The 15,714-nt window shown below is 38.2% G+C and overlaps 2 protein-coding genes across 2 annotated transcripts in view; one reads left to right on the top strand and one right to left on the bottom strand.

The window, feature by feature from the left end:
- LOC126249732 (uncharacterized) overlaps window positions 1–9,935 on the bottom strand; it is a 42,737-nt gene extending 32,802 nt beyond the window's left edge. The window contains exons 1-2 of the mRNA XM_049951413.1: window positions 9,689–9,935; window positions 9,301–9,423 (exon numbers count right to left, since the gene is read on the bottom strand). Of these exons, the coding sequence (XP_049807370.1) occupies window positions 9,301–9,423; window positions 9,689–9,864 (299 nt within the window). The 5' untranslated portion in view covers window positions 9,865–9,935. The remainder of the gene's footprint in view (window positions 1–9,300; window positions 9,424–9,688) is intronic.
- A 36-nt stretch (window positions 9,936–9,971) lies between these two features.
- The window catches only part of LOC126249720 (histone acetyltransferase KAT8), a 113,059-nt gene continuing 107,316 nt past the window's right edge, over window positions 9,972–15,714 (top strand). The window contains exon 1 of the mRNA XM_049951405.1: window positions 9,972–10,280. Coding sequence (XP_049807362.1) covers window positions 10,148–10,280 — 133 coding nt within the window. The 5' untranslated portion in view covers window positions 9,972–10,147. The remainder of the gene's footprint in view (window positions 10,281–15,714) is intronic.

Raw genomic sequence — 15,714 nt, 5'->3', positions numbered from 1 at the left:
GAAGAGCAAGTCTTACACAAATACACACTCTCTTCCGCAACATCACTCTCATTAGCTGACATCCTTTACTATAAAAATAGTATATGTTCTAAAATCGGCAATAAAATACAAATAACATAAGAAGGAAGCCAAAATAATCACACAGCAAAATTTGATTGGCTGATCACTTATAAAAAATGTAGATTTGCATGCCAGCCTGATAATACATTAAATATTCTCCCAGAAAGATAGGGGAACAAGTTGAACATTTTACAAAACCTTAAAAGTTGTACCACATTTATTTGACAGACCTTTAAAATAGAGGGCAAATCTATTGGCAAATGAGTTGCTGCCCTCTTGTCTAAATATAAAACACAGTCTACTAAAATGTGATGTACTGTGATCTGTATGCCACGAGCACCACACATTGGAAAGTCCTCTAAATGGATCAAGAAGCCATGTGTTCTGTCACTGGAAGGAGCTATGCTATGACCAAGCTGTTGGCTTTACCAGACACAGCTTATTGTCTGTCAATTCCAGTCACTTTTCTTCCCGTCAACACAAAACTCTGTACCTCAAAAGTGAGGCAATGACATGTAGGGGGATGGCACACACAACTATCTGAGTGTTCTGACATGCCTCCTTGGCTGCTACATGTGCCATTTAGTTTTCCTTGAGACCCATGTGCCCTGGTGCCCAGCAGAAAGACAATTGTCTCCCCTGCCTTTCTAGGTTGAGAAGAGTGTTTGGGGCATCCTGGACTACTGTATCCACTGGGTGCAAGTGTAGGGAGTGAAGGACACTTGGAGAGACAGAACAGATGAAGAATTTAGTGGTCACAATACATCTCATCTCCTCCAGTACCCTCAAGATCACATATAATTCGGCATAAAATACAATGAATTCTTGAGGTATCCCTGATCCTTATGACATGATTAGGGAAAACAACAGAGCAACAAATGAAAGTCCCCATGTTTAGAGCCATCCGTGAATATAGCTATACAGTTGTCGTGCTCATGTGTCAGTTTTGCATAGCCAATGGGATGATCCTTTGACATGGATCTCCATGAAAACACCAAGCCTTGATTTAATTAAAAAGCACTGATCTACCTTCCTTCTCCCATGATTTAAGTAAAAAACATTGATCCACCTACCTTCTCCCATGATTTAATTATAAAAGATTGATCCACTTACTCAATGCACTCGCGCACATCAACTGCATAGCAAAAACAGAGAGAAAGACTGCACTGCTTTTTCAAATATATCATGGGTGTGATGCTGTCCTTGGTTTGTGGATACTGTTGTTGTGGTCTTCAGTCCTGAGACTGGTTTGATGCAGCTCTCCATGCTACTCTATCCTGTGCAAGCTTCTTCATCTCCCACTACCTACTGCAGCACAGTTTAAACAGCTGTGACTCAAACAAGGAAAAATTAAATTTATAATCCTCATTTACAGCAGTGTTTCACCCTTCCTCCTGAATTTATTATTCTGAAACTTGTCGTCTGCCTGGTGCTCTCTCGTTGGCTGCATAACACAAAGAGCTGATACACTTTCTTTTGCATCATACCTCACGGCAAGCACTGACAGCATTCGTGGATAAAAGTACACCACTGGACTTATTCTAAGACTGTTGCCCATGACCAGGAGCAGTATCATGACTATCTGACAGTGCTGAATACGGCTCCCAAATAAAATAAGGATAGTTGTAGGACTCATAATTGTTGGACCTTAAGTCCAATGCACACTTCTCCATGGTGACACAATAAAGGTGGTATCCTTGCTGGCAATGGAAGTTGTCACCATAACATGCTTTTCCATTGTCTGGACAATGTCAGTGGGCATTGTGTGAAGATACTCCTGTTTCAGCACCACTACTACTGGTAATCAAATGCATTTATTGGAAATCGTCCAGATGGCTTCCCATTCTTTTGTAGAAAAAGTAGAGCAGTTGAATGTCCAGAAATACCCGCCATGACATTTTCTTGCTCTCCTTGATGATATGGTGGGCTTCGGCTCTCGCTACTCAAAAGGGTGAGATTTTCTGCTGTTGGCTGGCACTTAAATGTTGCAGAGCTGCATACTTGACTCGGACTGCTGTTTGGCATGCACCAGTCCACCAAGATACAGGCTGCCTGCTAAGATAACCTGAAGACTTCAGGATGGATGACTTGGCGGCATAGTGGATCACAAGTGTGATGTGGTCCACCTGTATCTGGATAATATCCGCACATTCAAACACTGCTAGCTGACTGAACAGGATCTTGTTTGCTCTGCTGATCATTCGTTTTGATGGCTTGTCTTCAAGGGCTGCTCAATCTGATAGGTGAATACAGAGTGGTCACTGGAATGAAGGCGATTAGTAACCTCCCACTGAGCAGAGTCTGCGAGGTCTAGGAGGAGAAAAGGAGGTCAATGGCTGAGCATGACACACTAGCAGCAGAGAAGTAAGTGGGAATGCTCGTGCTGAGGATGCACAACTCCTGAGACACCATGAGACTCTAAAACTCAACACCTGGGGAAAGTAAAATTTGAGCCCCATAATACATTATGGGCAGTGAAGCCTCCAGTAGTAGAAATAGTTGGATTAGTTGGTGCATAAGATCTGCAAGATCCTCAAATTCTATCACTTCTTGTGGTAGTAAATTCAGAGAGAATACAGTGATCCTTTGACCCACACAAACTTAGATGGCAACTGCTTTTGGGTCAGTAAGTAGGGACAGAGCAGAGGAGTGGTGTGCGCTATTGACAAAACAGATGCTTACCCTTGGCCCTTCCCTCAGTCAGGTTACCCTTGTGGTGATGGGTATAGCCCTATATCTAAGGAACCCTATACCCAAGGAGTGTCAGTAGGTTTACAACAGGATTCTTATAAACACAAGCACAGGAGATGTTCCTACACTAACAGTTTCAGTACATCCACAAGTGTCCCGAACCCACTGATGTTCCACTGCTGACTAGGAGGCATTTATTGGTGATGTTTTTCTTTCACACTGTCTCTCCACTGGGGTGGGGATCCTGCGACGAATGGAGGCTAAGTCTGTGGGATACATGGTTGCCACAAGCAGACACAGTATTCCATTGTCTCTGAAGCCGAATCAGTAAAAATGTGAGAGAATTAGGTCTATATGGTCTCACAGTTTTGAACCTGTCTTTTTCTGTGCTGAACACTTCCCACTGGATTTGTTTCCCAACAGAGGCTTCCTAGGAGCCTCTGTGGCAGTAGTAGTGGAATTGCTAGTCTGTTTACTGGAGTCTGCCATTTGATATGCTGGAAGCTCTATAATGTTGGCAGCTGTGGCCTTTTCTGGTGTTCTGTTGGGAGCTATAGGCTCTGGAATAACAGCCTCTTTACAATGGCACTGATAAACACAGGTAGCAGTGCCAACACTAGTGACCCATAATTGTGTAGAGCATGGGTAGTCAAACCTTTTTTACCTACTATCTACTTTTGCATGTCTGTTTTTTAAATGCCCACTGGTTCCACAGTAATGGTGATTTGTAAATCAGGGAACTAACTGGGTTTTATAAAGCTTATAAAGCACTGTTACAGTAAGTTAAAGCATAAAATAATAATAATAATAATAATAATAATAATAATAATAATAATAATAATCAAATACTTCGTCAAAATTTTATGAAAACCTAATGAAAATGTTTTTAAAACTCCTGCCACCTGCTGCCCACCACGAAAGCTACTACTTCCACTAGCAGGTGGTAGGGACCAGTGTGACTACCCCTGGTGCAGAGGAATGAGCTTTCAGAACAGACTTTTAATTGAGAATCAAAGTGAATGAAGCAATAAACTAGGAGACAGCATGGCCTTACTACATGTGGTACACTTCATTATTTCAAGTTCCAGTATCTTCCTTTCCTCAGTGTAGACACTGCAGTGTCTACTCCCCACAGGGTGATCTGCAGAGTGATTAAACCATCTCAGACGAGAAGAGCAAATGACTCCTTCACGGATGCCTCACCACATTTGCTGCAAGTGGTTTCTCCTTTACATGCTCGAGTTGTATGCCCAGTAAGTGCTGGCTTTTAAGACACCACATTGGGTTGAGTACATAAGGCTGCAAGTTTAAGTTAAGGACACCTTCCTTGATACATTCTGGAAGCACTGGGCTACTGAAGGTAAGAATAAAGGAATCTGATCGGACCAGTTCACCAACCATACATTTCATTATATTTTCCACGTCAATGACACCTTCTTGAGCCTATTCATCTTTTAGTTCCTCTTTAGGAATGTCAAACATATCTCTGCACGAAACAACATCTTTGCTGTAGTTCAAGGCACTGTGTAGTTCCATTTCAATTTCAAATTCCCTGGGACATTTAGCTTTCTGGATTTTTGTTGCTTGTTGGGAACTAGAAGCTTCAACAAACAGTGTCCCAATTTGAAACTGTTTTGAATGTAGAAAGGGAAAACTTACTCAATGCAGCCCTCTTTCTGTTCAACTATTAAACATACATTTTGTCTGGCAGCATGTGTTTTGTTACTAGAAACGTAAGTATTAGAAGTAATTAAAGTATTATGAGGACAGGTGACACGAGCCCTCTTGTTACACTGGATGTTGATACCCACCAGCGGCACTACCATTCTGCTGCGAGTTGAAAAAGGTAAGTTTGAGGGTTCCATCTGGGTCCCATGAACAGCTAGGCAAATAAGGGTACACTCAGAAAGAGGCCTTCTGGCCTGTATAAGCCTTGTACAATAGAAGTTCCCCACTAACGACTATTCCACCTCAAAAGCCATGTGTCTCATCTGCCTTACATATGAGTGAGCTTGTATTATTATCTCATTTGATATCGCCACAAATTCTGATACCTCGCCATGAGTTGATTAATTCCAATTATGATTAACTGATATTAGAGTCATGAGATACTACTTTTCTGGTGTTTCATTTCTGGACATTTAAAGCATGCTGCCAATGTCAGATAAAATATAGAACTCAGTCGGATAGCTTAGTCTGGTGGCTTAGCCACAGAAAGAGACAGTTTTCTCAATTGCAGAACCGCCAAATCAAAATACTGTGGTTATCTGTATCATTAGATGGTGAAATTTTTTAATTTTTTTTTATGTATAATAATATGGAAGTACTGTTAGAAAATTTCAACACACTGAAGAAAAATATTTTTCATATGTGGATATTTGAATGTTCATTTCTCTGGATCCGGCAAACCTGGAGATGAATTTAACCAACTGTAACTAATCCAACTCATAACTAGTACTTATAACCCAAACAGATCAGGTTTTTATAAATACAGAGAAATATAAGTACAACACACAAAACGTAAACACTGATTGTAATGATTATCGTGACCAAATTTCAAACAATAGCTATTCTGGGATAGCTAAGATCCTCAAGAAAAATAAAGCTTTATGTCAGAAAGTTCAGTAAAGAAAATGTAGATTACTTTTGTTCTAGCATGAGAAGAGTAAAGTGGACTGATGCCCACAGTTCAAGCAATACAGTTGACTAATTTGATAAATTTATGGCCACATACAAAAATTTTTTTAAAAATAGCTTTTCACAAACAAACATAAGTAATAAATCCCGTATATAATTCAAACAAATGAATCGATATATCACACCAGAATGAGAAGAAAACACATGAATACTGAAGTCAAACCACTAATCCTTTTTATTAACTATTTTAAACAATGTAAATGAATAATTAGACAAATAATATCAAAGTGAAGAAGGTAGAAAATGACAGACAAATAGAAAATTCTAGGAAGAAGAAATCATCAAAGAAGAAACATATGCAATGTCATTAGATGACAATAATATCAAGCTTAAAGAAAATAATGGTAAAATAACTGAACTCTCAATAATGGTTAGTAAATTTAACACTAATTATACACTGGAGAGCCAAAGAAACTGGTACACTTGCCTAATATCGTGTAGGGCCCCCATGAGCAGAAGTGCCACAACACGACATAGCGTGGACTCGACTAATGTCTGAAGTCGTGCCAGAGGGAACTGACACCAAGAATCCTGCAGGACTGACCATATATCTTTAAGAGTATGAGAGGATGGACATCTCTTCTGAACACCATGTCGCAAGGCATCCCAGATATGCTCAATAATGTTCATGTCTGGGGTGTTTGGTGGGCAGCGTTAGTGTAAACTCAGAAGAGAGTTCCTGAACCCACTGTAGCAATTCTGGATATGTGGGGTGTCACATTGTCCTGCTGGAATTGCCCAAGTCCGTCGGAATGCACAATGGACACAAACGGATGCAGGTGATCAGGCAGGATGCTTACATACGTGTCACCTGTCAGAGTCTTATCTAGACGTATCAGGGATCCCATATCACCCCAACTGCACATGCCCCACACCATTACAGAGCCTCCACCAGCTTGAACAGTCCCCTGCTGACATGCAGGGTCTATGGATTCATGAGGTTGTCTCCATACCCTACACATCCATCCGCTCGATACAATTTGAAACGAGACTCATCCAACAGGGCAACATGTTTCCAGTCATCAACTGTCCAATGACAGTTTTGACGAGCCCAGGCAAGGCGTAAAGCTTATGTCATGCAGTCATCAAGGGTACACAAATGGGCTTCCGGCTCCAAAAGCAAGTTTCATCAAAAGGTCCCCACTGACACTTTTTGATGGTCCAGCATTGAAATCTGCAGCAATTTGTGGAAGGGTTGCACTTCTGTAACACTGAACAACTCTCTTTAGTCGTCGTCGGTCCCGTTCTTGCAGGATCGTTTTCTGGTAATGAGGTCATCGGTCCCTAGACTTACACACTACTTAAATTAACTTTCAATAACTTATGCTAAGAACAAAAAAGAAAAACACACACACACACACACACACACACACACACACACACACGAGGGAGGACTCGAACCTCCGGTGGGAGGGGACCTGCAATCTGCGACACAGTGCCTCAAATGGCACAGCGGCGATGTCAGAGATTTGATGTTTTACCAGATTACTGATATTCACGGTACACACGTGAAATGGTCATACAAAAAAATCACCACTTCATTGCTACCTTGGAGATGCTGTGTCCCATCGCTCATGTGCCGACTATAACACCCCATTCTAACTCCCTCAAATCTTGATAAACTGCCATTGTAGCAGCAGCAACTGATTTAAAAACTGTGATAGACCACAGCACCGTATTCTGCCTATTTACATATATCTATCTGAATACGCCTGCCTATACCTGTCTCTTTGGTGCTTCACTGTATATAGCACAACTGATTACTAAATATCACAAAACACAACCCTATGCCAATAGATTACAACTAGATTAAAAATTAATACAAAATACTACTCATGTCTGCCGCAACACCTGAGGAATAACCTTTGTTTATTAAAAGATTACACAGTCTGATGAATTACCAGATATGATCATCAAAGCAAATGTATTTATTGTAAAACCACTAACAAATATTAATGAGTGGTATATTCCAAAAAAACTGAAAACTGCAAAAGTAACATTACGGTACAAGAAAGGAGACAAATAGGAAGCTGTGTATCAGTTCTACCAGGCTTTGGCAAAATTCTTGAGAAACTGTTTCTCAGGAGACTAGCAACATGTTTCTGGCGTATTCCTTGGCCTCAGTAAAGCTTTAATGTAACTGATCATAATAGTCTGTTGCAAAAATTAAATGATTATGGATTTTGTGGGCCACCAAACAGATGGATCCATTCTTACCTTGAGTGTTGACAAATCATTCACAATACCAAGATGTAAAAACACAAAAAATCCCATTTTTATAGTACTGCACAAAAAAATCAGGTATGTAGTCCCTCAATGGTCAGTTCTTTACTGTTTAAGTTAATTCTCTGGCAGAAAAAATAACTAATGAGATCACAGCACTTTTGGCAGACAACACAAATACCCTAATTAAATTGTGCCACAAAAATGGTATAAAAAAATAAAAATAAAAAAAAGTTGGAATTGTAATTCAATATTCAACATAATGGTATGGAAGTACAGACTGCAGAGGGGGAATAAAAATGAATCATTTTAGTAACTGTGACAATATATTTCCACGATGCACAGAAACTGCACCCTGCAACACTAATCTTTAGTATCAGTGCAAAAACTGTCTCATCAGCAAGGGAGTCAAAAGTTTTAGATATTCAGGAAAACCTGAAATGGGACCTGTACGTAAATAATCTAAACAGAAAAGTAAATACATTCACATATGCTATAAGGATAATGACAAATATACAAGTCATAGTGATCACAATTTACCCTGACGATACCCAATCACTACTGATGTACCTGGAATTTTTATTATTTGGGAGGGTCCACAACTAGCAGAAAAAAATGTTTAGAGTATAGAAAAAGATTGTCAGAATAATAAAACAAGCTAAATGCAGAGAATTCTGTAAGCGAATTTTGAAAAGTCAATATATTGCCCCCACTTTGTATACTGTATATACCTAACAAGCACCAATCTACACAAAAGGAAACACCTTCAAAGAAGAAAATATCTTCAAGCATAACTGTGATTTTGCACTCTTATGATGTAAGGTATAAGTGTAACCTACATGTCAGTACAATTGTAAACTGGCATTGTGATATAAAGCCACATGCCATTCAGCATGAAACATGTACCAAATTTATATAAATTTAAAGCGAAACTGAAAGAGTAACTGCTTGAAAAGCACTCCTATTCCATTTTCAAGTTTTTTGAACAGCATAAAAAATAGTGTAACTGATCAATATTCTTAGCCATACTTGTTTTAAATCATTTTATCTGTTTCCATAATTATGCAATTAATATGCAACGTGGTTCAAATGGCTCTGAGCACTATGGGACTTAACTTCTGAAGTCAACAGTCCCCTAGAACTTAGAACTACTTAAACCTAACTAACCTAAGGACATCACACACATCCATGCCAGAGGCAGGATTCGAACCTGCGACCGTAGAGGTTGCGCGGTTCCAGACTGTAGCACCTAGAACCGCTCGTCCACTCTGGCCGGCTATGCAACATGTATTGATTTATTATTTCAAAATCATAGTATACGTACATTATATTTACTACCTCACATCCTACTTGTCCTATATCGTAACTGCAAACTATGTAGATACTACACCATGTTATACAGGGCTAATAAAGAGGTACATATGAAGATGAGACAGCTGACTTGTTAGCTAAATAAGACTCTCCACTTCAGGTCTGTCGCAGAACACGTAGATTCAATAGATTATAATTTTTCTTTCGGTGGTCGAGAAAGACACAATTACACTTACGTTATGAAACCTCGGTAGTAGAAATGCTTTTGAGACCAAAAATCGGTATTCAATGAACAGTGTGCTTTATCCTTCTTCATACCTGTATCCAACTTTTGGAATTTTCGGTGCTGCTCTCATGTGCTTCCTGTCATATATATACAGACCAGTTCCAATTAACGTAGACAACAGCAATATATTTGTCACATCACGTTTCGGGAACATCCTGTACAATCATTGAGAAAGGCAAAATTAACTTACTACTCAGATTTCCTTGTACATGATATGTTATAAACATGTTACTCCAGCTTTCTGCATGAAAATTTAGGACACTGTGGTAATGACTGTTTTCATATTACTCTGGCCGGCGCTACAGTAATGACAACGAGTAATGTATTAAAAATTACTAACAACAAATGTCTTTTTTTTATAAACACGTCCTGAAAGAATTTAACCTTTCTCTCCTCTGACGTTATACTGTGTTATCCTACCTTACTCCCAAGCCGGGATTTAAAACATTAACAGATAAAGCACTGTAACTCGCTGCTCCGTAGAATGGAACGTAGTAAAACAGTACATTATGAGTGTTGATGGGTTTCTTAAATAACTCAAATTTTGACACCACTGTCTTCTTGTTATCCTTGTCCCTTTTGAATGCTGAATCCATGGTGTTGACAAAAATTTCACACTGTTTGAGCAAACATAAATAGAACAGAGGAAATAGCGTACATCGATTTTCACTTGTTACTGCGTATAGTCGCTGCAATTCCACAGATTCTGTAAGTTTGGTGAAATATCACAACAACAAACGAGTTGAAAGCGTCATGGTGATTGGTAAGGGCGGAGAGAGAATTTTGAATTTCGGAGATTTACAAACAGCTAGCAACGAAAGTGCAAATAGTTTGTAGTGATGCTGTGAGGTAGGAGTGAATTCCTAAAACATTGAAACAATGGTGAAACAAGAGAAACGTGTGGACAGTAATTCTACAGATCACAAAGGTGACAACGAAGATGCCGAATCTTTTGAGGAACAACCTCTCGACACTGGCGATCACTACTTGGCAAGGAGATCTGATACATGGCGTAAGTGATTACATGGACTTCATTGTTGCTTTGTTTTTTGTTAAACTGATAGTTGTATTTACCTTGATGGACATTGCCTTGCTTCTCTTAAATTCGTGCCCTTCATTATCATTTATGAAGAGGGGTCAACAGAAAGGTCCGATCTTACTCGTCGGCTTTGACCCGTGACGTAAGCGTGTTGTGGTGTGTGACGTCATTACGGCGGCTGATTACGAATACGATATTTATTTTCGCCCCAGTCAATTATTTACAGCAAAAAAAATTGTTTTAAATTTACGGAAAAATTGTTTAACATTTGTGAAATATCGAAATTTCGAAAACCTAATACATGGTTTGATGTACTCTTGTTTCAAGAACATGTATACGTAATATGAAGCAATTTGATGAACATATTGATCTGTAGCGTAGCCCACTTGAGGTTAGGTTGGGAGTTTTTTTTTTGGAATGCGGCCGCGGCAGCGGCCGCCTATGATTCGAAAATATTGATTTGACACTAATGAAGGAAACTTGTGTATTTCAGTGTTTACAATACGTATTCGATGTTTTTATATCCGCCATATTGGAATTGTTGTTTATGGTCGTTTCCGCGGTATTTGTGACGTCATGGGTCAAAGCCGACGGGTAAGATCGGACGCTTCTGTATTTCCAAGAAGAGTTGTTGATATGGTGATAGCTATATTTCCAACAACACTCGTCATTGTGATTGTTTCTGTAGTCATGCATATAATGGATAGTTAATCCACGCTAAATTTAACTTAAACAACATTAGTTATTTGACATGAGCTGACTCTACACACACACACACACACACACACACACAATTGTTGTAACGATAGAATTTCATCATTTGGGGTTTCAGGTTATCTAAGGAATTTGACAGCAACAGCCATACCATTCTATTTGAAAAATTAAATTTTTAAGTAATAGGCTATCTGGTTCATCACATGCTCAATTCAAATATCGTTTAAGAATGTATGAAACATCATATTAAACTGTTCAAGTAATTCGTATGACACGATAAATGTTTCACAACGTTAATCATAGATCTTATGTTATCATCATTGTAAATGAATGAGCTGATTTATGTGGGTCAAGGTACAGAATTAGTTCTTTTTGCATCATTGTTAAGGTGAGTAAGGAGACATGAGCAGATAAGATAAAAATTTGGTTTTTATCAGGGAATATTGTGTGTTCCACAAATGGGCTGATTTTAAACTTTAAATGAACACTTCTTGTCCAGTATTGTACTTTCACAATTATAGTATGTCAGATTAAAACAGTAAATCAGCAAAAGAGTTAATGGAGTAGAGACCTCTAGTACAAATTGTAAATATTGTTATAAAATTAAAATGGCAGACTTGCCAAAATATCTGGTTTGGCTACTTTTAACATATGAATAATTTATTTCTTTGGATAGTTAGAAACATGTCTCCCATTTGTCTATTTGTTGAGAGATTATTTTGTAGGCTACAATAGTATTAGACATATCAGAAGCAAACAGAAATAGTATATACAACAAGGTATTTCCTTAAGGTAATGAAAAAATTAAACAGGACACAGAGAATGCTCTGCTAAACAATTTGAGGCAGGCTACCTGAGGTCAGAGAAGCCAGCTTAAGGAGACTTTAGACATCCCCAAAGGAAGTAATGAAGGGGATTCAGGCCAGATGACCTTGCAGACCATGGAATAGGACCTACCCTTCCAATCCAGAGACCAGGAAATACAGCTTTGAGATGGTTGCAAACATCCACCCTGAAGTGAGGCAGTGCACCATCATGTTGTATTCACATCCTCTTTCGAGCAGTCAAGGGTATGTTCAATAACAATTCAGGTAGAACTCTTTACGTGTACCTCAAGTACATGTAGCCAATCAGATGGCCAGTTAGAAGATGTTGCCCAATGATATTGTTGCCTACAATGCCGCTCCAGTTATTCACAGCAAAATATTCTTGACGATGTGATTCTATTACAGCATGAGATTTTTCCTCATCCCAGACATGGCTATACCTGCTGCTCGAAATACCATCAGAACAGATGAGGCCTCGTCGGTAAATAGTACAATTTTGAGGAAATTTGCTCAATCAATACATTGTTGCAGCAACCACTGACAAAATGCGATGCTTTGTGCAAAGTCAGTCACAAGCATTGCATAGACTCGTTGTGTGTGATATGGGTGTAACTGTTGTTCTTGGAGTTCTCGCCACACACCAGTATGCGCAGCACACTTTTCATGTGTAATACGGTAAGTATTTGTAGTTGGATCCACTGCAACACTTTCAAAATCAGGTGTGCAAATGGTCCTCAGGTTGCAAAGTCCATCATTTACGTCTCTGAATATCACTGAGTAATGAGTTGGTCTGTCATTGATTTATAGCACATTCTGCCCTAGGACAATGTAAATATGATACAACAGAGCCATCTTAAGGGCAAGTAAAGTAAGCAAACCTTCATCGTGACTTCCGAGTAATCAGGCTCGTCCTCCTTGTTTCCTTGCAGGAAATAAACAGCACAGTCTGTGGAAACTATGGGCCATTCCGTGCCAAGTGGTCTAATATCGAGAAATGTTCCCACATGACCGTCATGGATTTTGATGAAATTTTGTATGAACATTCACACGTGTTCTCAATGAACACTGGTAAAGTTTCAGTTTCAGAAATTCAATACTTTCGGAGATACAGTCACTTGTTTAAGACCATAGCACAGCTTTCTATAGTGCGTCCTTGAATTTTCAGCAACTTTGAGATATCTCTGTAAGTATTTGCATGAAAGAAACAAAACGTGGCCATAACTTTTAGAGCTCTTTAAAGTAAAATATTAAGAAAATGATTTCTGAGCACTTTTCATATAGATAATTTGAAGCAAAGTTGGGTGAAAAAATAGCTGTTTAAAAAAAAAAATGCTAACTTTAGTTTTTTATATCTCCAAAAGTAATTGTGGGATGTACATGAAGCTTTGCACACCATAACTCACCAACACAAGGTCTTAGAATATAAAATTTCATTCTCCTATTGCTTTCCATTATTCCACAAATCCAGGGTGAAGTTGACGATTTTTCAAAAAGTGCTAAAAATGGGTATTTTTAGTCAAATTTTTCAAAAAAGTGTTTTCTCCAAACTCTTCTAAACTGTGGTAATTAGAAAGAGCATATTCTAAACTATCTAGAAAAGTGGATTTGGTTTTGCAATGCAAGCATAAAAGGCCCTAAAAAGTAGCATCATCAAAGAGGCAGACTGGAAGTTTGAACACATTTTTCTGGCACTCAAATTATACGTGAAACCTTTTATTATGCCTAATAAATGTTTATTGGGGCCTTGAATAATTGAAATAAAAAGATCTGGTAAATAGGCATAAAACTCTTCTCATTTGCAAAAGAGAGATCATAAAGAATTCAATAATAGCTTCATATTTTTTGTACTTCTTGAAATTGTAAATATTTACAAGTGGAAAATGAAGACCTAATTTTTGGATTCAATTGTATAAAACATTTTTCCAAAAAAGAATCGGTTTGCTTTAATCATGCATCAAGTGATGTAAATTTTCCAATCAATATTGCAGAGATTTTAATACCTAGGTGTTGTAACCTGTGAATTTTTGTCTTAAAGTTATTAGGGAAACATGTGTAATTGGTTGGTTAAATATCTAAGAGTTTTAATTTTGTATTTAATCACACTTAAATGTAGCCTACTACCTTGGTAAATATGTAACCACTAGTTTCACAGAGAAAATTCACAAGATTCACTGTTTATAGAAAATATAATGGCAACAATTACTTTAACAATCAGATTTTTTCATTATTGTGAGCCTTGTTCGAACAATCAGTATTTCAGTGTTGTGTTTGCAGCATAGTGAGTGGGTTCTCTTGACTGAGTGTGGCTTGTTAAGTGATTCGTAAGACCATCAAAGTTTGTAATCTAATTTACAAAAAATTGTTTTGATTGTGTCTTTTATAGCATATATCTCTTATTAGATTTTTTCCATTGGTATTATACATTGTGTATAATTTCATTCAGTAGCAATTTGTCTGAAATTTAAGCAGATTATAATTTGCACTTAGAGGCCAAATACATTATTTAGTTACTGATTAGAGATGGATGCAGAAGGGAACAGCATACCTCCCTGCTCAATTGGGCAAGATAAGGCTTTTGATATGTTGAAGAAGCAGCTTGTTAATAACATAAAGCCAGGTCAGAAAATTTGTCTGCCCTTCAGGACTACCTTAAATAAACACTTGGACGAAGCTTTATCAGCCTCATCATCACATTCTTATGAGGACTTTACACCAAAGGAAGAATTAAATAGTAGCTTATTGTCTATCGGTATTTCACCCCTGAAGAGAACAGTAAGCTACAGAGATAAGCCCCAATATGTGAAGAAGAAAATTCAAAAGGCTCAAAATGTGATTAAAAACAGAATTGTAAATGCAATGGGAGTAAACCGAAAAATTGAAGATGCTAGTGAAATTACGGAATGTGGAAACTGTGCCGACTATGCACATTTGCTGACTGAACTGAAAGCCAAGATGCAGAATGCAATTCATACAGAACAGATGCAAATTTTAACCTTGGCACCTGTAAGTTGGACAGTCAGACAAACAGCAGCTCAGTTCGGCATGTCCGAAAGAATGGTGAAGAATGCTCGGAAGCTTAAGGCAGAAAAGGGCATTCTGGCACTTCCCGAAAATAGGCAAAGCAGGAAATTACCAGCAGAAGTTGCTAGTAGAGTGCGAAATTTTTTTGAAGATGATGAGAATAGTAGGGTGTGCCCTGGAAAAAAAAGATAGTATTTCAGTTAGACTGTTAGATAGAAAAGATAGTATTTCAGTTAGACTGTTAGATAGAAAGACATACATGCAAAAAAGATTGTTACTTTGCAATTTACAGGAAATGTATGTTATCTATAAGAATATAAATGGTCCAGAAATAGGGTTCTCAAAGTTTTGTGAACTTAGACCCAAATGGTGTGTAACAGTAGGATCAGCTGGAATGCATGCAGTTTGCATCTGTGAAATTCTCCAAAATGTTAAGCTTATGCTTAACGGAGCTGGTATACATGAAAATTATAAGGAGATTCTCAGCAAGGCAGTTTGCAGTTTGAACTCTATACAGTGCATGCTACATCGCTGTGAAAGGTGTCCTGGGCCAGAAGATATAGCATCTGAAATTGCCAGCTGTTTCCTAGATCATGAGCCACAGGAAGTTATTGTGTTTAAGCGATGGATACATACCGATCGGGCCACACTGGACACGAAGCAAATGGTAGTGGATGAATTTATTGAAGATGTAAAAAATAAAATATTGAGTCTGTCATGCCATCATTACATTGCCAAGCATCAAAGCTTGCATCTTAAAGGCCTTAAATGTCATCTGAAAGATGAAGAGCTTGTTGTCCTAATGGATTATGCAGAACATTATTCTTTTATCATTCAGGATGCTG

The sequence above is a fragment of the Schistocerca nitens genome, chromosome 1, assembly GCF_023898315.1.
Source record: "Schistocerca nitens isolate TAMUIC-IGC-003100 chromosome 1, iqSchNite1.1, whole genome shotgun sequence".
NCBI classification, from domain to species: Eukaryota; Metazoa; Arthropoda; class Insecta; order Orthoptera; family Acrididae; genus Schistocerca; species Schistocerca nitens.
The sequence above is the reverse complement of the archived record's forward strand: the minus strand, read 5'-3'. Positions and strand labels throughout refer to the sequence as shown.